We start from the raw sequence: 24,530 nt of genomic DNA, 5'->3' as shown, positions 1-24,530 counted from the left end.
TGTGTGTGTAAATTATACAAAAACACTGTTTCTGACAGTAGACTCAGTGGTTAATGCTTATTTTCACAAAGAATGCACACTGCTACAGCATCATCCACCATATTCATATCTTCCTAAAATTAATTTATTTAAGCCTTGATGTTGGCACCAGATGCATTTTGTACAATGGACGTTTGTGGTGATTATTAAAGTGATGTCATATATTGTTCATATTTCCAAAGATAGATGAACAAATCCGTAATTGTGTTCAATATGAGAACGTATCGTTAATTGCAAACTTAATAGAAGTTTTCTTGCTCTCCACTATTGAGGCCAATATGGACATCACGGTTACCGGGGGGCTACGGGACAGCGGGGGAATGGCCTAACGCGCGCCCCCGCCTGTCGCGGACGAATATTAGAATATGTCGTTTTCGTGCAGTCTGTTTGTTACATGGTAGAGCGAGAGAGAAAAGGAGAGCGAGAGAGCGAGCGAGCAAATAAGGCACAGCAGCAGCACCAGTGGCGGCAGCAGCGTCAGTGCATCTGTGTGTCTTCGTATCGACTTGTCTCTGGCTGCCAATCGTCAGTCAATCGGTTTGGGCTTGAGATTTCACAGCACCTGATCTTCAGGAGCATTTGCTATCCGCCGTCACCGACAGACATTCGGCTTCAACCCTCCGTTTTCCCCTAAGAGAGTACAAACGCCGCTCCGTCACATTTATATATCAGTTTCTTGCATTTTTAATGGAAAATGGCGCTCTGCCCTCAGTCATCCGGAATGTTTTGCCTGTTCGCTATCCAAACTATCCTGATCATCTGCGTGTCCACGCCAGGGACAGCGGCTCTCAAATTCCCCCAGCATTACACGTAAGTACCGGCTGAAAGCAGACTCAAAACGGGAGCGCAAAATTGGGACAGGTGGCCTGACCGTAATGTTTACTCAAAGTGCGATAGTGGCGCGATGCGCTCTCTATCTCAAACGCTTCCCGTCCTCTTTCTCTTCATGTCTCTTGTATGGTCAATGTTTCAGTCTGGTTACTATCTCACAAGGATGTTTTATGTTATCTTAATGGCTTGTGCAACATTTTACATCGTCGTGGTTCGTTCCGTGTGCACATCTCACATGCGGTCAGCCCTTATGATGAAGGGACGGCATGCTTCAAGGTTCACTTGAAGGGGCAACGTACAGGTGTTCAGCGCAACGGAAAGCACAGCGCTCAATAATTGATTAGGAGAGCCGTTATACTAGAATTAGAGATCGCTTCCATTCCGGACGTCACAGTGGATATATTTTGAGCCGCTTCCTGTTTGGTCGAGGATGAGCCATGGTCAAACAAGGTTCATGAATTCGTACGCCACACATAGAGAAGAGCAATTCGGTTTGAAATCTTAAGGGGAATAACGAACGCCGATAACGGGTTACCTGAGAACTATATAACAGTAGTCTGTTCCTTTGCGGACTTAATGCACATCTAAACAGAACAAACGATATTTACAACGAAAGATATGCTTGTGTATCGCAAATGTTACAGTCATTTTTCTGTTTCTGGTTTAGAAAAACGGTACATTTCTTTATTAATAAAATGCCAGTCCTGGTCCTGCCATGTTGACAGAGATGATATTGTCAGTTGCCCTTGGCTATGACCGTATGAGTACCGCGCTACTCAAAAGTAACAGGTATTCGATTTTGACAGTTGAACCACAAAACTTTTAAAACCAAGAGCATTTTTGGATAGCGCATTTCGCCATGCATGACCCCAATAATGTAGGCGCCTACTCATGTGCGCACTTGTGCCTGGAGGAGCCGACAAATGTTTTAAAACGCACGTGGTTTTACTAAGGCTTGTGAAATAACTTCACCCCACACTCTCAGTGTAAGAAATCGTACAGAGTTGAGCAGTCCAATATTTTATTGTTACAGTGGAGTTAAAATTACATGTCCAACGTCCATAAGATGTTAGTCTTTTTGAGTGGCTGAGGGTGTTGGCTGCGCGCCAGCTGCTCCGACCGCTCAGTCCCTGCCTCCGGGAACTGCTTCCGTCCCGCGTGCAGCCCACACACAGCAGCCCGCTTACTAGTCAGCCCTCCACAGGCTTACTCTCCCTCTCTTTACATAACAGTCCCATTATTATACGGCGGGGTTTATGCTACGACAAAGACAATAATACAGAACCTAAGAGAATAAACATGCCATTATATTAAGCACCAATATGATTCAGCGGGATGGAGTTGCTTTGCTGGTGATGTGCGGAGGCTGATCAGCTTCAGAAGGGACCCCATTTGATAATGAAAAACAGCCTGTAGCCTTGATTCAAGATATAAAGTTATTTTATGTTAAATGCAGTGCCTCATCAAATATGTAATAGAAGATTAACTCTTATGTTTATGAAATAGCATTCAGTTTTACTAGATATAGCTTTTCAAATATCGATGATAACGTCTTCATTCAACAGCAAGTTATGATGCCCTATATGTAATTCTTTCTCTCAAGACGCCAATAACATTGCATGATTCAGAGCGCACGGGGATAGCAACATCTAGGCCGATGTTGTTGCGGGTAACTTGAGGTTGTCATATTTCTAACATATTTTCATCTTCACACCTGCTCCTAAAGCAAGCGTTCTTCCATTTCCCATTGTCACCAGCTGTTGGAATCAGTTTGTTGTAAAACTGGGCATTTTAGGTTAGCCTATAGGCCTACAACAGGATTGGCTATGAACGTGGCATTGGTTTTGATGTCTGCAAAGTATATCTTAAATATTGTAATTTGTCAATATTCTTGGTCAACACGTTAAAGTAAGACAGAATAGGTCAAAACAAAGTCCATTTAGTTCTTTATCTTAAATTATGGCAATGACTTTACTATGGTGTCATATGGTGATACAGCAACCAAAACGCCCTGGTTCTTGACGGCTTGTAGCCTGTTATAAGCCCTGCATGGACTATGAGACTATGGGTTATGAAAGCTGGATTGAGCTAAAATTCAATTCAATCACGTGAAACAATCGGGAATTAAATAGTTCTGTAGGTTACTACATTTACTAGAAGCAAAACCATAAATCAGTTCAGACAAGGTGTGCAAAATACTGAACCTAGCAGTGGGCTAAGGTGAGCTCAGACTACACTAATGAGAGTAGCTTATGTGATCGATGTAATTGAGCGTATGATCATCTGATGTGTTTTTGTACCTTTATACTTTTTATAAAGAAGGTTGTCCTTCATGAAAATCACGAACCTATTTGTGGACCTCTTTCTAGTTTGGGGTAGGCTAGGTCGACTAACTACTCATCAGACTCACCAGAAGTGCTGCATCCAAGGTACAAAGACATCCTCACGCATTTGATTTGGTAATGGACGTTACCGGTTCAGGAATATTTCAACACCAGTTAATGACTCAGCATTTGAATATTTCATTCAGCCGGGAAATCAACACTCAAAATAGCCTCATTATTAAGCCACTTACCACACAGGTCAAATGAAAAGTGTTCCTCCTCTACTCTTCTTGACTCATAGCTTATATTGCCTTTATTTTGCCATCCGTGGCTTAATTTTGCAGGTGCATAAATCTTTTTTGGTTATTGGTTAATCTGTTTGTATAATTTTAAAGGAAAATACATAAACATTCTCTAAATGCAGCTTCTTAAATCTTTGTGAATAGAGGCTACCCTATTACGGTAAACTAAATATTTATATCTTTGACATGTGGACAAAACAAGACATCTGAGGACATAATTGTCGAGGAAAAAATGGCAATGACAATAATCGTTGCAGCAATAAAGGCTACTTAAGCTACAGGCTTGAGTGAAAATCCATGATCTGCATTGATAGCCACTCTAAACATGCCCCAAATCCTTTTGTTTTGTGTGTGCTGTATGTTCAGGTGAATGATGATGACAAATATGGGCAGTCCAATGCAAGCGTGAAAATATTTCCCCACGATAGCAAGATGTCTAGGCCAAGGTGCAGTTGTGCGAGTCTGAATTGTCTTTTTGCCTCCTGAGACTGTGGCTGCTGACTCATGCTGGTTGTCCACTCAAATCAGATCGGATTTTTTTGGTGGACCTCTCTTTGGAGTTTTATTATCATAGAACACTTCATTATCTTTAAATCATTATATATACAAACAGTGCACTCAGGAAACTGCTTCACAGTGAGTTGGAAAAATTAGACATTTTGTATTTATAACGCCCAATGAATGCATTCATAATGTTTTATAAGGTGTCTATAAAGCATTGTAATGCTCATTATTACCATCTATATGTATTCACAAGTCGTCATAACCAACTTCATGATGCATTATGACAGCTAATTATGAATGATTATAATTTTAATCTGAATAATGCATTATAAATATGTCAAGATCTGCCTACTCACTTGTCAGTTTTATGATGCATCATAACTACTTTGCTTTGTTAAATGCGTATTGTGATGCATAAAGAGTTTTGACATCTACTGTAGTCCTATATATATCTATAGTTATAAGTATATGTAATAAAGTTATAATAATTTATACATCTCCGTACAGAACAGAATTATAAACAGCTATGCAATATCATAAGTGTTATTTGTCAGCTCTAAGTAAAGTGACAAGAATATGACCCTATTATTGACAGATATAAGTTCACTGAGTAATTAAAGGGTGCAATGAACTAAGTACCGAGTCTAGCATCTTTACCCCATATGCACAATATTATAAATGACTATGTTAATGTCATAGGTGTTATTTGTCAGCTTTAGGTAAAGTAGAGCAAATGAGGTGTTGTTATAAATAGATATAAGGTTATTATAAACAAATATGAGGTACAATGAAATGAGAGCCTGGACAGTAAAGACAAAAGGAATGCATTTAGTTCACTTTATTTTCATTTAAACTAACACACATAATCAGGCTGATTATCAATGCTCTGAGCACATTACACAAACACAATGAGACAGGCCGAAGACGACACGATCCTATATTTTGTGGTGGTGGTTATTATTGGAATAAAACTCACAATGCCACTGAAATCTATCTTGGGTCATTATGAAAGATTGTTCGAATCAAAATAGACCTTTGGTTTAAATGAAAATAAAGTGAACTAAATGCATTCCTTTTGTCTTTACTGTCCAGGCTCTCATTTCATTGTAGGATAATAGGGTCATATTCTTGTCACTTTACTTAGAGCTGACAAATAACACTTATGATATTGCATAGCTGTTTATAATTGTGTGCTATAGGGAGATGTATAAATTATTATAACTTTGTTACATATACTTATAGCTATATATATATAGGACTACAGTAGAAGTCAAAACTCTTTATGCATTACTATACGCATTTAACAAAGCAAAGTAGTTATGATGCATCATAAAACTGACAAGTGAGTAGGCAGATCTTGACATATTTATAATGAATTATTCAGATTAAAATTATAATCATTCATAATTAGCTGTTATAATGCATCATGAAGTTGGTTATGACGACTTGTGAATACATATAGATGGTAATAATGAGCATTACAATGCTTTATAGACACCTTATAAAACATTATGAATGCATTCATAGGGCATTATAAATACAACCTTCATAGAAAGTGTTACCGAAATGGGTAAGATGAATTCTGCAGTGGGCATGCTCTTCAAGGTTATGTTTAGTATGGCCCATTGTTTTTTATAGACAGATGATTTCATCGCCAAATGTTTGACTTAACTAGAATGTGTTTTTAGAAGACAGTCTCTCTTGGGTGACTGGCTTTCTTTTCAGTTTGACCTACAGTAGGGCACATTTCCCAAAACCATAGTATACTAACTAAGTTAGCAACTTTGTTGGTTGCAATGCAATTTCCCATTGCCAACCAAGTTGCTTAGGTTAGCAACTATGGTTTTGGGAAACGCACCCCTGGATCATTGTTGAAACAACAGAAATGCACAGGCGTAAAGGCCCACCACAGTAAAAGTTAACCCTAAGTATGACATACTGTATGTCAATGTCACAGCAAATAAGAATCCTGAATCTTGATTAACAAGTATTGTAAAATATTTTGTAAATATTGAACAGATACATCCACCAAAATCTGATACCTGCACCATCATGTCTCAGAAAAAAAGATAAATGAGACATTAAAGCCAGTATAGATTTGGGTTTTCAAAAGTTATTTCAAAGTATAAAAATGACTCTTAGCCTGTGTTTTGTGCTGTTATTTGGGTTTTCAACTGGTGTGAAACTCAACTCACATCATGATCTGGTGTAGATATTTCAGAGCCCCCAACTGAGTGAATATGAGGCCTACACTTTCAAGTTAAAGGGACACCAGGCAACGTTTTCGTGTTAATTACTCATCTTCGTAAGTCGGTATATGGTTAAATGACTCATTACAGGGCGAATGAAGACTCTCTCGCCCGCCCCTACTGCCTGTAGGAAGAATATCCCGCTTGCAAGTTCAGTGTATCGTACCCGCCGACCGAAGCAGGATCAGTTTATCCTGCATCAACAGCACAGAGGCAGGCTAACGAAACGCTAGCGATTGTTGCAAAGGTGTGTATAATGGCAGAGCCGGCGAAGAAGCAGCGAAAACCCTTGATGGAAGATGCCAAGAAAAGGAAAAGAGCTTCAGACCGAGCGAGGGGAAGTTTCGTAGAGAAAAAGCATTGCCTGGTGTCCCTTTAAAATATGTGTCAGTGGACCAGAGGACATGAAAGTCTACTGCAAACGTTTGGAGATTTTGATACTACGACAGCATGTGGGAATTTGATGGGCACGTAAAAAATGACTACATTTCACAACAAGGCTATGCAGTGTCACAAACAGTGTTTAACGATTGAACTTGCTTACTCAGAATTTGTTAGATTCACCTACAGTATGATCACAGAAGGAGGTTTGTGTGGGTGGGTGGATTGTCAAAGAACCTTGAATTACCAGACACTGAAGATAGCGATTCAGACCGGCCTTGTCAAAATCAGTTATGTGAAGTCTGGTGTGTCACATAACTCCGCTTGGAGCTCAGCAGCCTCATCAGGGTTAATGATGACTGAACATAAAGATACATGCTAGTATTTTTTCAGAAAGAAACAGAAGCTGTGACACCACTGCTGTTTGTCTGTGATGATAGAAAAGGGAGAGAGGGATGACAGAGCTGTTTTCTGATCAGTGCATTGGACAGCCTCTAATCTCAAGCAGCAGATCTACTCTGAGGCATTCTGGCTCAAGCTTTAGGCCCCCCCCCCCCAACTCAACCCCCCCTTAGGCCTGCTTTCTGTGAGGAAGACAACAGCCCTCCCACAGCCTCCTGGGTAAAGCTAGAGTGAAAGGCAGAGGCAAAAGGGGGATCAGACTCCCAACACAACCCCCCCCCCCCCCACACACACACACACACACACACTATGCCCATGCTGGCGACAGACAAGATTGGAAGGCACCCAGTCAGTGTGTTAGATTTTGGGAAACTTTGAAGATGTGTATCTTGACGTCAGAATCAAAGAAAAAAAAGATGTGTTACCGTGGCTCTGTTTTATGAGCTCACAGCCTTGATGTCGTGAGTCAGGCTTCCTGCTGCTTGCTTGAAAGTCTTGCAGGTGTTGATGTCAACAGCTGTGTGTTCCTAGCTGGACATGTCATGACGTGCCTCTTTCAGACAGATTGCCTATGCATGTGTAAATAAATGCTGACTTGCTGCACTTGTCACTGTGCTGTATAGAGGAGTGTGTTAAATCTAAGTGAAATGCACTGTGCAATGTTGTAATATTTTTGCATTGATTTATACTGTAGACTTGCACTTTCATTGATTGTTTTCTTCTAGTTTTTTCTCATGTTGCTACTAGTAAGAATAGTCTGTGATGCATCTTCAACAAGATTACTTATTATAATGACCTACAAATTAGCTAAATCAGCAACGGTCTGCTCAAAAATGAAAATGAATTGAATCTTTTGTGGAAAAAAATCAATTGGAAAGCAGTGTGACTGATTTCAGAGCATGTCTTACGGAGGTGAATGGTGCCCAGTGCTCTGTTGTCATAAGCGATAATGATAAACAAATCTCTCTGTGTGATATGTGCTAAGGAGATGAATGTAGAATGCATTTTTTGTGACACATTTGCATCATTTTGTGAAAATGTTTGGTTACACTTTACTTGAAGGTATCTACATAAGAATGACATGACCCCCCCCCCCCCGCTCCCTCTCTTCTCGCCTCCTCCTCATCTTAGGCTGAAGGGGTGTGTGACGGACCGAGGGAAGGGGAACTTTTCAGTGCTCCACATTTCTTTCAGCTCTCTTGCCTAATTTGGAGGAAAATACATTTTCCAGGGGTTCACAGGCTGTTTAGTGAAGCGTTTGGAAGGAGGGAGAGAGAGAGAGAGAGGAAGAAAGAGAGAGCAGGAGAGGGAGAGAGAGTAAGATAGAGAGAGAGGCAAGGGGCATTCAAGGCATTGATAAATTGAGAAAGTGGGGACAGAGACCATGCGAACACTATTTATATAAGACAAGACTGCTGCAGTATTATTGCAAGAATGCCAAACTTAGAAAGAAAGAGAGAGAGAGGACAAAACATAGTGAGAAATAACAGGGACATGGAGGTGGAGATGGAGGATGAAAATGTAACCCTTAGCCTAACCCTTATATCAACTAGTGTTTATAATTGTATCATCTGCAAGCCAGTGTTGTCAAGTTTGTATGTTTTAAGGGAGTGTGAGCGGAAGAAAAGGCCTCATTAGCATCCAGCGAGAGCTCACCCAGCCGTCCATCTCTCTACTCACCCCTCTGTCATTCTCTCTCTCCTCCTCTCTCTTTCTCTCTCTTTCTCTCTCTTGCTCTCTCTTGCTCTCCCTTGGCTGAAGCTGCTGATCTGTCATTGGCAGGAAGACACAACACAGGCACATGACCCACAATGCAATGCGGCATGATATGAAACAATATCAGCCGCCCCCTCTCTGTACACAATCCAACCCCCTCTATTCTGCGTTCCTTTCTCTCTTCCACTTCCTCTTGTATTGTGTCACTTTGTGTGTGTGTGTACTGTAGGTATGTGTATATGTGTGTGCACTGTGTTATTTTGTGTGTGTGTAGGTATGTGTATATGTGTGTGTATTGTGTATACTGTGCATATGATTGATGAAGGATGAGTTTGTGGATTTTTAGGAGTGTGAGCATGTGTGTGTGTGTGTGTGTATGTGTGTGGAAGTGTTAGAATAAGGAAAGCATATGTACAGTATGTGATATGTATGTATGTGTGTCTGTGTGTGACTTGCAGCGGTAGGAATGAAGGAGTGTGTGTGTTGATGGATGATTTGTGAGGGGGGAATTGGGGCCTGTGTCTGTATGTCTGTGTGCGAGGAGCGAGATTGCTCGGGGACAGAGTTATTGTCACAGGCGGTTAGCGTCAGTGCGCATGTCGCTCCACAGCGCTCACACTTTAAGCCAGTTCTCTGTTCATTGCTAGGTGACCTTTTCCTGGTCACCAGGCTTCCTTCAGCCCTCCTGCCTTCCTTTTAGAGGCCTATAAATTACACTTCCCGCCCACTCTACTCTCTCTCTTTCTCTATGCTCATTGGTCAATAATGAATTATTTTTTTAGGTTATTTTCTTTGATTTTCAGTTTTTCTAAAAAGAGTGATGGTTTTATGGTAATGTGATAGTGTGTTTTGTAATAAAGAGATTTTAAAATTCTATCTCTCTATCTGTCTCTTTTACTTCTAAATGTGCCGAAACAATGCTGTTTATATGTTTACCGAGTGAACCGGTTCTCATCTCTGAAACTGCACAGAAATGAATATGAAATGTTGGTTTCTGGTGGCCTGCTTGTCTGTCAGTCTCTTGTCATTCCTCTCTTTCTTTCTCTCTCTCTCTCTCCCTTTGTCTCTTTCTTGTCTCCCACTCTTTCTCACGCTTTTCCCTCTTGAGGGATGTCAAACACTTTGAGGAATCTTTGCAGCCTTGTCATTCAAAGCATGCTGGCATTTCCCTCCGACATTTCTATTTTTGTGCTCCCATCATTAAAAGACAGATGAATGTGTTCATTTTCTGTTGATGCCAGCTGATAAGACATCAGAGCGGGGGGAGTGGAATGGGACGCGCCGTCGTCAGTGTCACCTCTATCGACAGCCGCAGAGTCTGATGTGACGTCCGTGTGTCTGTGTGTGTGTTTCTCGTGCACGCGCTTTCCTGTGTACGATCGTGCATTCAAATTGACCTCTTGCTTATACGTATGCATTTGCCTGCATGGTGTTTTTCCGTTTGGTAATTGGACACCCTGCGTAACATAAACACATGCAGTCACATTCAAACACCATCTCGGCGAACGGGCCCGTCGTTTACAATTCTGACAGCATAATTGTTTTAATATAGTCCTGTGTGTGTTTTGTCCTTGAGCTGCCGCTGGTAGATGCCACGCCGCGAGATTAATGCCGGGTGTCTGCGTGGCCTCGGAAGCTTCTCAGACGGCAATATTGTGTCAGATAAAGCATTTAGTCTGAAAGGATAATGACATATCAAACACCTTCATGAGCTTCCTTCAGCACCTATTAGCCATTTTACATCCTTAGCCATGGCAGTTGAGGATGTTTGGAGTTGGAGTGGCTTTTAGTACCTACATTTAAATGTATGTAGAGGAGATGTGTACTTGGGATGAATATGAATGCAATGGCATGATTGTATTACAGAGGTTCAGACATTTATTTCATCTTTAAGCCATCATATCAGTGCTAAAATATTAATTTACGAAATGTTTGGTCGTTTTAGTTGTCATTCAGTTGTCATTTAATGTATTTTTTTTTGGTCAAACATCTGACATCCCCAGATGTTCATTTGATGGGCATCATTTAATTGAGTTTATTTAGTCAGTAAGAGGATTCCACAACCCTTTGACACACCCTTTGTGTGTGCTTGCTTTTTATGTGTGTATGTGTGTGTGTGTGTGTATCTCTCTGAGAGAGTGTTTGTATGTTGGCAGGGATCATCATACTTCTAGGCCTCACTGTTGCTGCTGTAAGTCTCCATGGGTGTGCAGGCGATCGGTGGGTCTGTCATGTGCGCGCTGCTGGGTGCTGGGTGTGTGAGGAGGGTGGAGAGCGGGAGGTCCACTGGCTGATGACGGGCCGGTCGGCTGGCTAGCGGGCGGTCTGATCTCTTCATTCCTCCTCTGGCTGCTGAGTACCGGCTGAGCGCCCGTCCTGTTTGGGGCTGCACTTCTGTCCCCGCCTGGCTTTCTATCAGCGCTGCCCTGCAACACGGCTGCTGACACGCACACACACACATCACACACATCTCACACACACACACACACACATCTCACACACACACATCACACACATCTCACACACACACACACACACACATCACACACATCTCACACACACACACACACACATCACACACATCTAACACACACACACACATCACACACATCTCACACACACACACGCACACACACACACACACACGCACAGGTGATCACACTCACACAGATGTATGGACACACAGCTAGAAAGTCTCTCTCACACACACACACACAGATTAGTACATCTCTCCCAAACAACACACACACAGATGACTACACATCTCCCGGACTCCCAGACATGCACACACAGATTACTGACACACACACACACACAAACACACACACACACACCAGGACCTGTCAGCTCTGTTGTGGAATGAAAAAGAGGAAATAAGAACAGAGGTAGCAGAGGTGTTCAGCAGGGGAGGACTCTCTGTGGGAGCAGCAGAGCCAGCCTTACCATCGCCATAGTTACTACTATCTGCTGTGTCACCACATGAAAGAGTCGGAGAGAGAGAGAGAGAGAGAGAGATGGAGAGAAAGACAGGCTACGTGAAGTTGGAGTGATTGCGAACAACTGCTACCGTTTCTGACAACTTAGACACTGTCAGAGTGCTTTCTTGAAATGCCAATCAGATCTAAAGATGTAAAAGCCTAGAATTGGGAAAGACAGCTGTTTTTTTTTTCTTTTCTCAAGAAAATGTTCCCTGGGAAAAACGACTGTGTAACCGTTTCAAAGGCCTATCATGTTGTGTCAGCGCAACCCTGAGGCTTTCGGCAGCATGGGGATTCGTGCCATGTTGGAATTCTAAGAAATAGAAGCTGTTAATATTGAGCATATGTTATCCATGTATCTATACAGATGCTGGGCTACACACACACACACACACACACACACACACACACACACACACACACACACACACACACACACACACACACACACACACATACCCTAACAATGTGAATGCAAAGACTTGTATTTGCAAGCTGAAATGAACAACCACACCAGTGTAACACACCCATTTACAGGCAGCCTCCCACACACACACACACACACACACACACACACACACACACACACACACACACACACACACACACACACACACACACACACACACACACACACACAGAAATCTCACAGCACTGAAACAGTGCTCTTTATGGGGGCAGGCCTGCAATGTTGCTCTGTGGAGCATTCTGAGCCTGCGTGCACCTGATAAGGGGGGTTTTTCAGACTTCCTCCCTCCCCTCCCAATCTTCCCACATCATTAGACTATTTACGATAATGTGTTCTGAGCGCTGTGTAAGGATACCCTGAAGATTAGGCCGTTCTGTGGCTCGTTTATGCAAACAGAACCCCCGGAACATGATTTTATGAGTTTAGGAAAATAAATACCATTTGCCTACTTTGCAAGGATCTTCGGTCTGCTTTTGTATTTGCCCTGCCAGTAGTGCTGCCTTGGGCAAAACTTCCCCAAGAGTTTTGGACGCACATTATTTACTGTAACTGACCTAAACTGACCTGTAGTTTTCATCTGGTAGTCTCAGCTCCTGCTCTCCTCGCCTCATGCTTTTGTCTTCTTTGTTAAATGTAAATATATTGCGCAATACAGTTGTGACAGTGTCACCTTTGTGTGTGGCCATTGTGAAATAATATTTCAAATGGGAATGTAACCTGTTGCTGTTGATTTGTCTTGCTGTGCAGGATGGTCCACTGGGCTCGACGCATCGAGAAGGAGCTGGAGAGGGTCCTGCCACTGGTCACTGGAGTGCAGCAGATGAAAGGGGTAAGCACTCTCTTTCTCATTTTATTTCTCTCTCTCTCTCTCCCTCTCTCTCCACCTCTCTGTTTCTCTCTCTTCCTGTCTCTCTTTCTCTCTCTCTCTTTTGCTCTCTCTCTCTCACTCTCTCTCTCTCTTTTACCCCCCCTCTCTCTCCCTCTCTCTGGTCTGCTATGGATCTTTGGGACCACACCTGATGGCAGACGCTGAACTACTGGTTCCTCATAGGATCTGTTACTGTAGCTGTCCAAGGTGCTAGTAATTTCCTGTGTATTACTGTAACCGCATTGTGTATAAACCGCAGGGCAGTGTTTTATGCAAGTAAAAAAAAAAAAATACCGTATTAATACCATATTAACTGTCCTCGTGTATTAACCTCATAGCTGAAGAAATTTGCAAAATCAATGTAGAAACCTCGGCTAATAGTTGGGAAATTACAGTATCTAGCTATTTTCATGTACCATCAGACCTAACTGGTCCACAGCTAACAGGTCCTCTGAGCACTCTGTTCCCTTGGTTTAGTGCCTGCCCCACATTTTCCCCAAAGAAGAATCAACCACTAGAAATCCAGAGTTTTCACGAGAGCACAATTTGAATTTGCTCAGAGAATGACTCTACGATGAGTAATGATGCTCATTACCTATGCCCATGGAGCCGAGCTGCACCAATCACATCGGTGTATCCGATATAGGCGGGCCAGAGGTGAGCTAAGCAGATGACGACAGCGCTGCAACGTCGAAGTCCAGAAGTCAGTAAACATTGGCGGTAATGTTATCCAATTGCGTCGAAGTTCATCATTGCCCCTTGCGTTGGCATGATGCCTCTTTGCAAATCGGAGCTTCACAGGCCACTGTGGCCTTGGTGCCCCCTTCTTTCAATATTCTGCTTTGCGTCCAACTAGCGATTTTTATTTAACCTATGGCCTGTCAAATTAAGCGTAGTATTCACAGCGCAAATTAATTTAGTCTTTTACACAGTGGAGAAAGTGACAGCGCACGGCAAGAAAGGAAGTGTGTCCAAATTCATCCATTCTCTGCTGAACTACTCGCCAACAGGGTTGGGTAGTAACGGATTACATGTAATCTGGATTACGTAATCAGATTACAAAAATCAAGTAACTATAATCAGCCAAGATTACAATAAAAAAAATGTGTAATCAGATTACAGTTACATTGTTGGGGATTACCTGATTACATTTTATCATGCAAACAATGCAACTTTTTTATTATAGCCTAGCTATCTTTTAATTTGACAAGCTTCGGGCTTGCCGATTTGATCCCCGACCAGTAGAAAAAATGTGGCCGGGGGAAGTGGTTGAGCACTGCTCTCCCATGCCCACATCCACGGCTGAAGTGCCTTTGGTGTGTGCTTCACCTCACTGTGTGCTCATTGTGTGCTTCATCTCACTGTGTGTTCACTGTGTGCTTCACTAATTCACGGATTGGGAGACCAAATTTCCCTCACGGGATCAAAAGAGTATCTATACTTACTTACTAACTTATTTACTATTGGGGCAGGTCTCTTGGCACACTGCCTGATCTTTTCCTCCTAATCTTAATGTAGCCTCTTGTTTTAGTGTTACCGTTTACTTTGAGAAAGTCACCAGGTCCCCCTGGTTGAAAAACATCCCAAAGGAATAATTTTCTCACCCCCACGATAGAAATGGACATGGTGTCATTCAATCTCAGGCCATGTCCCTGGGTCAAAAAAATCCACCGAAAGCTAAATGCATTGTCCAGGTGTGCCCTTATAAAGGTTAAGCTGAGTTGTGCATGTTTGGAGAATAGTGATCCATGATCACATCCATGATGACTAAGTGATCAATTTTGGGATGGGGTGAAAATTTCAACCACCAAAACACCACCCCCAAAGTGGAGAATAGGTTTAGAAATGTATAAGTTTTGGGTGTTTTTCAGACAATGGGACCTGGTGACCTCAAAGTAAATGGTAACACTAAAACAAGGGGCTACATTAAGATTTTTGGAGGAAAAGATCAGTTAATTCACACAGGAATGCTTTACTCAGAGCAAAGAGATTTCTTAGATGTAATGAAATAATAAAGAGAAAAATAGAATGAGAATTCTTTCATCAATTCAGTGGTGGTGTCTTTTTCTTAAGGGACATATTTATTGAAGCAATCTAAAAGTAATCCTAAAGTAATCAGATTACGTTACATGTTTTTGGTAATCCAACTGATTACGTTACTGATTACAAAAATTGCCATATAATTTGTAGTCAGTAATGGATTACATTTTAAAGTAATCTGACCCAACCCTGCTCGCCAAGTAGGCTACTCGTCACACAGACATCACATGTATCACATCACACGAAAGAGCTTTTTCTCAGCTTTTAAACAATGTTAGTCACTAGTTGTTGTGGTAAATGGTTCGCGAAAAAAGTAACTTTAATTTAATCATATTACATTCTGCGCCCATCTCCCTACCCATTCATCTCGGTGAAATACTTCACGAATAACTACATTAACCATATATCAGAATAAACAGCAGACCTTACCGAACACAAAGGTGTAAAGCATTCCTCTGTACAGTTAGCCATTCCAAAGTAATCCGGTTTTAAATTTGCAGCAATGTCTACATGCACGTCTCCAACTTTGGGCTTTAGGTTTCACAATGTGTTTAAATGCTTCAATACATGATTTCATAACAGGCAAAAATAAATAAATAGAAAATAAATGTTAAATGTAGCCTAGATATCTGTAAATATTAAAATCAGTTCTATGATTTACAGTTCTATGTAATATGTTATGTTTCATGCAAGGCCGTAGTCATGATGTCAACATTGGGGGGGACCAAATCTGTGGTGGGGTCAGAGGGACCCCCAAACAGAATTTCAATAAATTTCCTACCATGCAAAATATTATTAAAAATCACAAACAAGTCGTTAGTTAGGTCAGTCAATTAGGGTATTCCAAACTTTTGACGGACATAGGCATGGCATGGATGGATTATGAACCCCTGGGCACAGATGCCCCCCCCCCTCCCCCTTCAGATAGAGGGGTCCTGAGGCATTCTCCCACGGTAGATTTTTTTACTTTTAAAAAAATGACCCACCAGATGACTTCTGATGAGTTTTGTGAAAAGAGAAGGGTGGAGAAGAAGCAACTTCACACAGAGGCTTGGGCTTCAGGGCCCCCTGAGCTCGGACCCAGTAAGCCCATTCAGTAATACATCCCTGGACCTGTATGACTCCATTTGTCTTCAAAATGTATACTTTAAAAGAAATTACAAACTATAGAGTATCTTATGATAACCTCTATATTACACAGAATGTGGTTCTTTGACTTATTACTTACACCTGAAGATCTTTTTAAACTAAGGCTTAGACTCATAGGTTTGGAGCCTACAGTAGATTTTGTCTTTTAATTTAGATTTTATTATGCTGGCGGCTAATCACACAATTTTAAGTAAGGGACTAGGATTCAGGAATAGGCTACTAAGACAGGCCCCTTTTCTGTCTGACTCACCTCATGTTACCCCTGTATGCATTATAGACTGGCTTCTGACAGAAATTACGTTTTGTGCCAACATGTAGAAACACTAGGCCTACTACAGCCTTTAATTGGTGAATGGAGGTGCAAATTCCTTTCTTTGGTTATTGTCCGCGACATTAACTGTAGGCTATCACCGCCAGTGCATTGTAAACGTTTATTCCAACTTGTGTGCCGTCGCCACATTTGATCATGTTTTGCCTGCATGGATGCGCGATTGAGTGCGCATTTAAATAATATGCAAGATGCAACAATCATTTCTAAGAGGCCTATAAACGGTAATTTCTGGCATTACTACTAGCATATGAATGCATTATTTATGTTGAAAGACGTGAAAGAAATGACACAGGCTTGCACAAATTCATCATTTAAAATAAAACATTTCACTTTCGCTATCATTGCGAGAATAGGCTACTTTACAATATGGAAAATGTTCCCTTTCAGTCTGATCGGCTCCAAAAATGTATGGGATTTCCTTAGCCTGTGCTACACCTTTCAAATAAGTTTTGTGAAGATTGTACCGGTAGCTTTTGCGATATTGTTGACAGCCCTACCTCACTGCAGTAGGGTTCAGTAAATGGAAGCTTTTGATAGCGCACGCCACTAACGAAAAACGGAAAATCACCAGGACAAACCACTCAGAGGTGTAGGATACTCTGGAACCATAGGTCACTAATTTGTGCGTTATTTACGTTTGATTACATTTCAAATGCGTGTTGGTATCGCCTAGTATAGCGATTTATCCTTTCTTTATTTTTTTATGTCCGTATATTGGGGGGGGACATTTTGGTCATATTTGAATATTGGGGGGGACACGTCCCCCTCAATGTCTATGGTGACTACGGCCCTGGTTTCGTGTTTTTGTACTGTTTCATACTGTGATGCAGGTGCTGTTGTGAATAGGCTAAATATAACTTTAATCATTTGTACGTAACCTACTGTATACTTAACTTTGGCCTTGGTGCCCTGATGTGTGGCCTTTGTGCCTCCCACCAAATATGCCTAACTGAAGGCCAGTGGCCTTGCCCCTAAAATTATGAAATTCCAAGCCTGGTGCCGCCCTTCGAGTTGCTTTTTTTTCATTACTCGTAGCAAGACCCTTAATCTTTCAAATTTGGGTCTGGATTTTCCAGGCTAATCAACCACTGCTTGTCTTGCTGATATGGTATTTATAACAAAAAATAATGTAAGTTTCCCTTTAAATGTAATAAATGAATACATGTGGACAATTTAAAGATCTCACCACGTGCTCATCTGTTACAAGGAGCTATCTCAGAAACTTTAAAAAGGGAAACTATGCAAAGGACGTCATATAGTGACATGTATCAGCAAGTCTACATGTCTTGAGGATATGAACCATCTATCAGGGATAACAAGATGAAAGCACTTTCAAATGGATTGAATTGGTTCTCATTTCAACTGTGCAGTGTCAATGAGTAGAACAGTACTTCTTATTACCCTCTTTACCTCCATCTGTGGGTTGCCGTGGCTCCTTTAATGTGAAGTTACAATTACCATTGAGAATGCCATGGACTGGAGATCAAAGCCATCCGTGTCAGGTGATGGCAACAGAGTTAAATGCCTGTCTCCTGCATGGCTTTAGGCAGAACATGCTACTATCTATGCCAAGGTCAACACGATAGAGTATCAGGGATCACTGGTAGATGGGTGAATGTGTTTCTTATATTAGTCTGTTTAGGTAATACACAACATGTGTAGTGTCATCTGAAAGTTTTGAATAATTTGCAATAATGATATTTATGTAATTGGTTGGTTGCCAATGTCTCTCTCTTCTCTCTGTGTGTGTGTGTGTGTGTGTGTGTGTGTGTGTGTGCGTGTGTGTGCGTGTGTGTGCGTGTGTGTGTGTGTGCGTGTGTGTGTGTGGGTGATTGCAGAGTGCAGTTGGTGATCCCACTGCCTTAGGCAGTATCATTTACACGTGGGATCAGGTGTGTTACTGTAGAACATGTGTTATGGTGGACACACAGATAAAGGCCTTCTTTGAGTGTTCCTACATTTGATGGCAAATCGCCATAGTAGGCCCATGGAATGTCAGGAGCTATACAAGCTGCTGTTTTGTGGTCTGTGTAATAGGACCTGGCTATGGCTAGACCATGTCTTCCCAGTTCAGGGTTAGGATTATATTACGCTCTTCAAAGCATTGTTAGCTTTTTCTGTGCTTATAACACCTGGGTCAGTATTACTTTTATTAATTAAATCACCACTTGTTCTACGTAGGTACACATTGATGGCAATAGTAAACACCTTTGCCTACTCGTTTGATGTGAAAGAAGACATAGATGTGTACCTACACAAATGTGTAGAGAGGATATGGGGTGAAGGTCATGCTAATATCATGTTGATGAAGACTATTTGTAGATTAGTTCTTGGCTCCTTATTTGAAAGGGATACTTTGTTCACCTCTATTTTGCTGATTTCTTTTTCTATATCCATATAACAAAGAAAAGCCATAGACTAGTTAAAATATTAATTAAAAGGCTGACCACACGTTAGTGTGGAGTGCATGTGTGTGTGTGTGTGTTTGTGCATTGTGTGTGTGTGTGTGTGTGTGTGTGTGTGTGTGTGTGTGTGTGTGTGTGTGTGCAAGCCGTGGTGGGAAAGAGCATTTATCACAGGCCCAAGCAGGAGTCGTCACAGGGCGTGCTAAATGGCCCAGCATGTCTAGAAAAGCCATTTTCTAAATGGATGCCTCTCCCTATATGTGTGTCTGATAGAAATCTTCCCAGGGCGACGCCGGCTGGTAACAAGATTGCCTGGCTCTCTCACACACACACTCTCTCCCTCTTTCTCTCCCTCATGCACATAGTTTACACTCTTGAAGAGAAAGCATTTTTAAAAGAAATATGGATAAAAGGGTTTGGCAAATTATGCGTTAGTGTGTCTTCTTTCTGGGGGAAAGTCTGTGAAGAAGGAACTGAATTTAGTTTGGGGGGATTTATTTGCCGCTGTGCCAAGGGTGGCAAGGTGAGAGAAGCCGCAGGGAGTAGAGGAGAAGCAAAGGGGATGGGGGAAGTGAGGGAAAGAGAGACAGCATGAGAGAAAGAGAGAGGAAGCATGAGAGAGAGAGACAGCATGAGAGAGAGAGAGAGAGAGCATGAGAGAGAGAGAGACAGCATGAGAGAGAGAGAGAGAGAGAGAGAGACAGCATGAGAGAGACAGAGCGACAGCATGAGAGAGAGACAGAGCGACAGCATGATAGAGAGAGAGAGAGACAGCATGAGAGAGAGAGAGAGACAGCATGAGAGAGAGACAGAGCGACAGCATGAGAGAGAGAGAGCGAGAGAGAGACAGAGACAGCATGAGAGAGAGAGGAAGGAGAGGGAGAGAGAGACAGACAGATGAAAAGAGGGAGTATGAGAGAGAGGGAAGAGAGAAGTGAGATAGAGGGAGAGAAAAAGAGAGGGAACATGAGAGAGAGAAAGAGAGGGAGAGAGAGAAAAAAAGTAGTGAGGGGAGCAGGAGAGGGAAGAAGAGAGGAATTATTATTAAGAGAAGTAGGAGACATTATGCCAGAAGGGAGGAGTGCAGGCAATGGCATAGGGAAACTTAAAATGTTTAGAGAGACAGAGAGAGTAGGAGAGAGAAGGAGAGACAGAAAGAGTAGGAGAGAGAAAGAGAGACAGAAAGAGTAGGAGAGAGAAAGAGAGAAAGAGAGGGAGAGAGGAAGCATTTGAGGTGAAGTGAAAAGGTTGTCTTGATCAGAAAAAGCATCCATTAAGTGAGACTGAGAGTGAGTGCTCAAACAAACCTGGGGGAGAGATGGGCTGATGGGCTGGATGGATGGATAGATGGATAGATGGGAGGGGTCCTCTTCTCATGGAGCGAAGCAAGGGCGGGTGATCACTGTGAGAAGTGGTCCCATTTACATTCCGCACAAACAAAGCATTCCACTTTATGCTCCTACTGTTGCTTCTGCTCAGAAATTCATGTTTCATCACTGGATGACAATGTAATTATCTATTCCCAGAAGTGCATGAATTTGTACAAACAAGAGAGAGGGTGGCAAAGGCAAAAAAAAAAAAAAAAATCAGAAACTCACTGCTGTGCTGATTCTGTTTGAGCGGGAAAGGAGATGGTTTGTTTTTAGGGAGAGGAAGAGGGATGTGTTTTTAGATCCTTTCATTTCCTTTGAGTCCATGCTCTCTCTCTCTCTCTATCTCTCTTCTCTCTCTCTCTCTCTTCCCATTCTTTCTGCTCCTCTTTTCCTCTCTGTGTCAGTCAGCAGTGCTGTTAGGTAAGCAGTGAGCAGTCACATTAGTTTACTCCCACGCTCCTCTTCTAACAAACTCTACCATAGGAGCCCACTTCACTGCCTTGGCTATAAATAGAGCATACACACACACACACACACACACACACACACACACACACACACACACACACACACATCCCCATATATATTCACACACTCACACATGCACACCCTGTTTAGATGGCGCAAGGTGCTGCATCGTAGGCATAATCTCTTAAGAGCAGCATCAGTGGGAGTGAATGACGAGAATAGCCATTCTTTCTCATCCTAATGATGAATAGGGTTAGGGGAGCAGGAGATTATGGGTTGGTTTAACTGCAGTATAGAAAGGAAGGTGTGTTGACTAAATGATGTTATGATATTAGTTATCCATAATCAAGAAAGATAGTTCAAGGGGAAATTGGTTTGGATGCCATTCAGTACTTCATGCTGCACAAACTGTTAAATATATTGGACAATACCTCACATCCACTACACAACTTACTGGTCAAACAAAAAAAGTTTGTTTCAGTTGGAGGCTATGCCAACTAAGCTGTCAGAAAGACAGATATAATGATACAATCTATCTATCTATCTATCTATCTATCTATCTATCTATCTATCTATCTATCTATCTAAATGTCTGTTGACTGATGTTGACATTGGTATAATGCAACTTTCTCATGCTAAATAATGAAAAGTGCTAAATGAGTCTGTCACAATGAAGATGACATTGTATCAACGAGTGCTGTTTTTAGGCCTTTCGTAAATAATAGATATGTTTACTTGCGCTCTCAAGTGCATCCAGATACCGCCATTGACACACGTTTAAGACCTGTGGTGCAGTGTGGAGAATCTGAGAATCAGGAGGTCACTTCATGGGTTTCTTTGCTTAAAGCCATTTCATTATTTCAAGTTTTTTTAAAAAAATTTTTTTTTTTTCGAGAAGCCCAATAGAATTGTAGTGTACCTAAATTGTAAGTCTGAACCTAAAGAAGAAGAGGTGGTGTCATTCATGTCCATTCATGTTCACAGGTTTTCACCTGTCATCACCTAATGCAACCTTGATAAAACCAATGATACGAGAACACTTCCGGGAATTGTATGCATTCTTCAGTAAATGTGAACTTTTTCATTGGAACTGTACTTTGGCTGTGATTGATGACATTTTATAACGGTTCACTAAAACAAGTTCATTAAAACACAATTACAAACAAGAATGCACATTGAGAAACACCATTATAGTGTTCCTACATCGTACTGTACAAACCTAAATAAGAGGTGGTGGTGCCATTCACGCTCCTTCATGTTTAAAGGTTGAGGGGTGGATTGCAACCCCTCAAGATGTGAAGTTTATTTTTTGTGTGATCTACCCAAGTCCCATTTGTTTGGTAATTGGAGATTTGAAAGGACGGACCGCTTGTGGATTCTGAGTAAAGTATGCTGAGAAAAGCCTCTAGATGACAGTTCCCCAACAATGAGTCACAGCGCAATTTACTGTAATTCCACGTATTTTCATGTGTATGTCTGTCTTCTCTCTCTCCCTCTCTCTCACTCTCTCTCTCTCACACACACACACGCACACACACACACACACGCACACACACACACAGACACACACACACACACACACATCCTTGCTGGTCCATCTCTAGGCATCTCTTAAAGACTTTGACATCTTATGGGACGGATAGTCAGCATGAATATGTAAGCCCAGGACATGCCACAACTCCTCACCATGGCCTGCTGGTAGTCTGTCCTGCCCAGTCAGCTCACCACACCACTTATACACATATAGTATACAGTATATATGAGTACCGGTATACAGAGTATTTTATGCATATTGGTTGTTTGAAGATTTTGTCGTTTCTTTGCATGTTGTGATAAAGTAGAATTTTAAAATCTCAATCTCTCACTGTCTGTCTGTCTTTCTTTCTTTCTTTCTTTCTGTCTTTTTCTTCTTTTTTCTTTCTTTGCTCTTCCAATGTTCAGGTCCCTCCCTCATGTCACTACTACACTTTGTATTTGCTGCACCTAGTCTTTGTGGGTGAAAGCATTGATCCTGAGTGACTCTCGTCTGAAGCGATTTTATGTCTATTCCCTTCTCTCAGTGAAGTGTGTGTGTGTGTGTGTGTGTGTGTGTGTGTGTGTGTGTGTGTGTGTGTGTGTGTGTGTGTGTGTGTTTTGTCTTTCTGGAGTGTACCGCTGAGCCTGTGTAGCATGCCAGGCGACCCAGAGAGTGATGACAGGGATTAGAGCAAACACAAACAGAGGATGCACTCAGCTCTCATCCATAGAGCCCCACCTACGGGGGGACGGTGTGTGTGTGTGTGGTTGGGGGAGGGGGGGGGACAACACAAAGAACAGGAAACAAGAGGATGAGAGGAGGGGAAATGAGATGAGTGGGGATAAAGGTGAAGAATCTGAAGGAGAGAAGAGGAGGAGAGAAGAGGAGAGAGAAGGATAAGAGAAAGTGCATGCATGGAGATGCAAAGAGAGAGGAAAAGAAAAGGGAGTGAGAGAGAGGAGGAGGAGGAGGAGAAGGAGCACTTGGGAGAGGGGCGACGGAGGAGAGGGAGAGATGTGTAAATGAGTGATACAGATGTCCAGATGATCTTTGATGCTTTGATTGGAGCTGTTTGCTCTTGGCATCCGTAGCATCTGCACCTGTGAGTGCCAGTCGCCATCAGTGCATCAGGGGAGTTCACTCTGGCACAGAGATGAGCTCTACAGCCTCATCAACTCTGTTTAGATTCTACTCTTTCATTGGAATGCACAAAGGTGATTTGCAAACCAAAGACAGATATGGGCATTGGTTGGGCTTGACACAGTCTGCCTCAGTACCCAGGTGAAAGCAGTTAATCTAGGTATTAGCATGATGCTGCATATTTATAGATTTACGTAGGTTGTTGAGGTCAAGTTGAAAGAAGTACATGTTTCCCATAATGCATGTAGTTCATATAAAAGCCATCAAGAGTCAAACCACACAATGACACAATGTGATGAACTGCATTCTATTTATAGCGTTAATGCTACATAGACCATTACAGCTAACACCAGTGATACCAAATGTGACCTTAATGTCTAACTCAAAACACACAATTTTCTTAAAACAATGATGTATAATAAATTAATTAATTATCCGTCTTAATTTAAGCTGCACAGCAGATGTTTTCCATGGACGTCATTGGCCTTAGACCTTGACGGTCACCTAGAACCTTCAAAAGTGAAGAGGTGTGCAATACTCTATGTGCATATGTAGCCTGGAGGACCAGAGCCAATCCGAAAGATTAAAGGTCTGGGTACGAGTAATGAAAATGGCCCAACTCGAGTGGCGGCACCAAGCATGCATTTGAAAATATCACTGCACGCAATTGGATAACACTACGACCAATTTTTACTGTCTGATTCTGGACTTTGACGTTGCAGCGCTGTTGTCATCTGTTTAGTTCGCCTCTGGCCCGCCTATATCAGATACACCGATGTGATTGGTGCAGCTTGATTTCTTGGGCATAGGTAATGAGCATCATTACTCCAGAGTCACAAACAAGTCCAGAGTCACCAGAGTCACTCGCTAAGCAAATTCAAATTCCCAGGGTAGCAAAGTCAAGGAATTTTGTTGTAGCAGTAAACAATCTACTTGCCAAAATACATTAATACAAATATGTTTCCAGGCAGCATCGGAGCTTTTACCGTTACCTAGCCCTACTTTGTCTTCTCAATGGTAATTTATTCATTTCTAGCTCTAAAAC

General features: G+C 42.0%; 1 protein-coding gene across 2 annotated transcripts in view; it reads left to right on the top strand.

The window, feature by feature from the left end:
• Nucleotides 1-448: 448 nt before the first annotated feature.
• Nucleotides 449-24,530, top strand: part of cacna2d2a (calcium channel, voltage-dependent, alpha 2/delta subunit 2a) — a 210,424-nt gene continuing 186,342 nt past the window's right edge. For both annotated transcript variants that reach the window (XM_076267984.1, XM_076267983.1), the window contains exons 1-2: nt 449-849; nt 12,943-13,024. In XM_076267984.1, coding sequence (XP_076124099.1) covers nt 734-849; nt 12,943-13,024 — 198 coding nt within the window. In that variant the 5' untranslated portion in view covers nt 449-733. The remainder of the gene's footprint in view (nt 850-12,942; nt 13,025-24,530) is intronic.

This window comes from Alosa pseudoharengus, unplaced genomic scaffold (assembly GCF_046254945.1).
Source record: "Alosa pseudoharengus isolate Yale_2024_CS ecotype anadromous, Long Island Sound unplaced genomic scaffold, YU_APseudo_1.1 YU_APseudo_1.1_scf_5, whole genome shotgun sequence".
Classification (NCBI taxonomy): domain Eukaryota; kingdom Metazoa; phylum Chordata; class Actinopteri; order Clupeiformes; family Clupeidae; genus Alosa; species Alosa pseudoharengus.
Note: the sequence above shows the minus strand (reverse complement) of the source record. Positions and strands in the feature narration are given on the sequence as shown.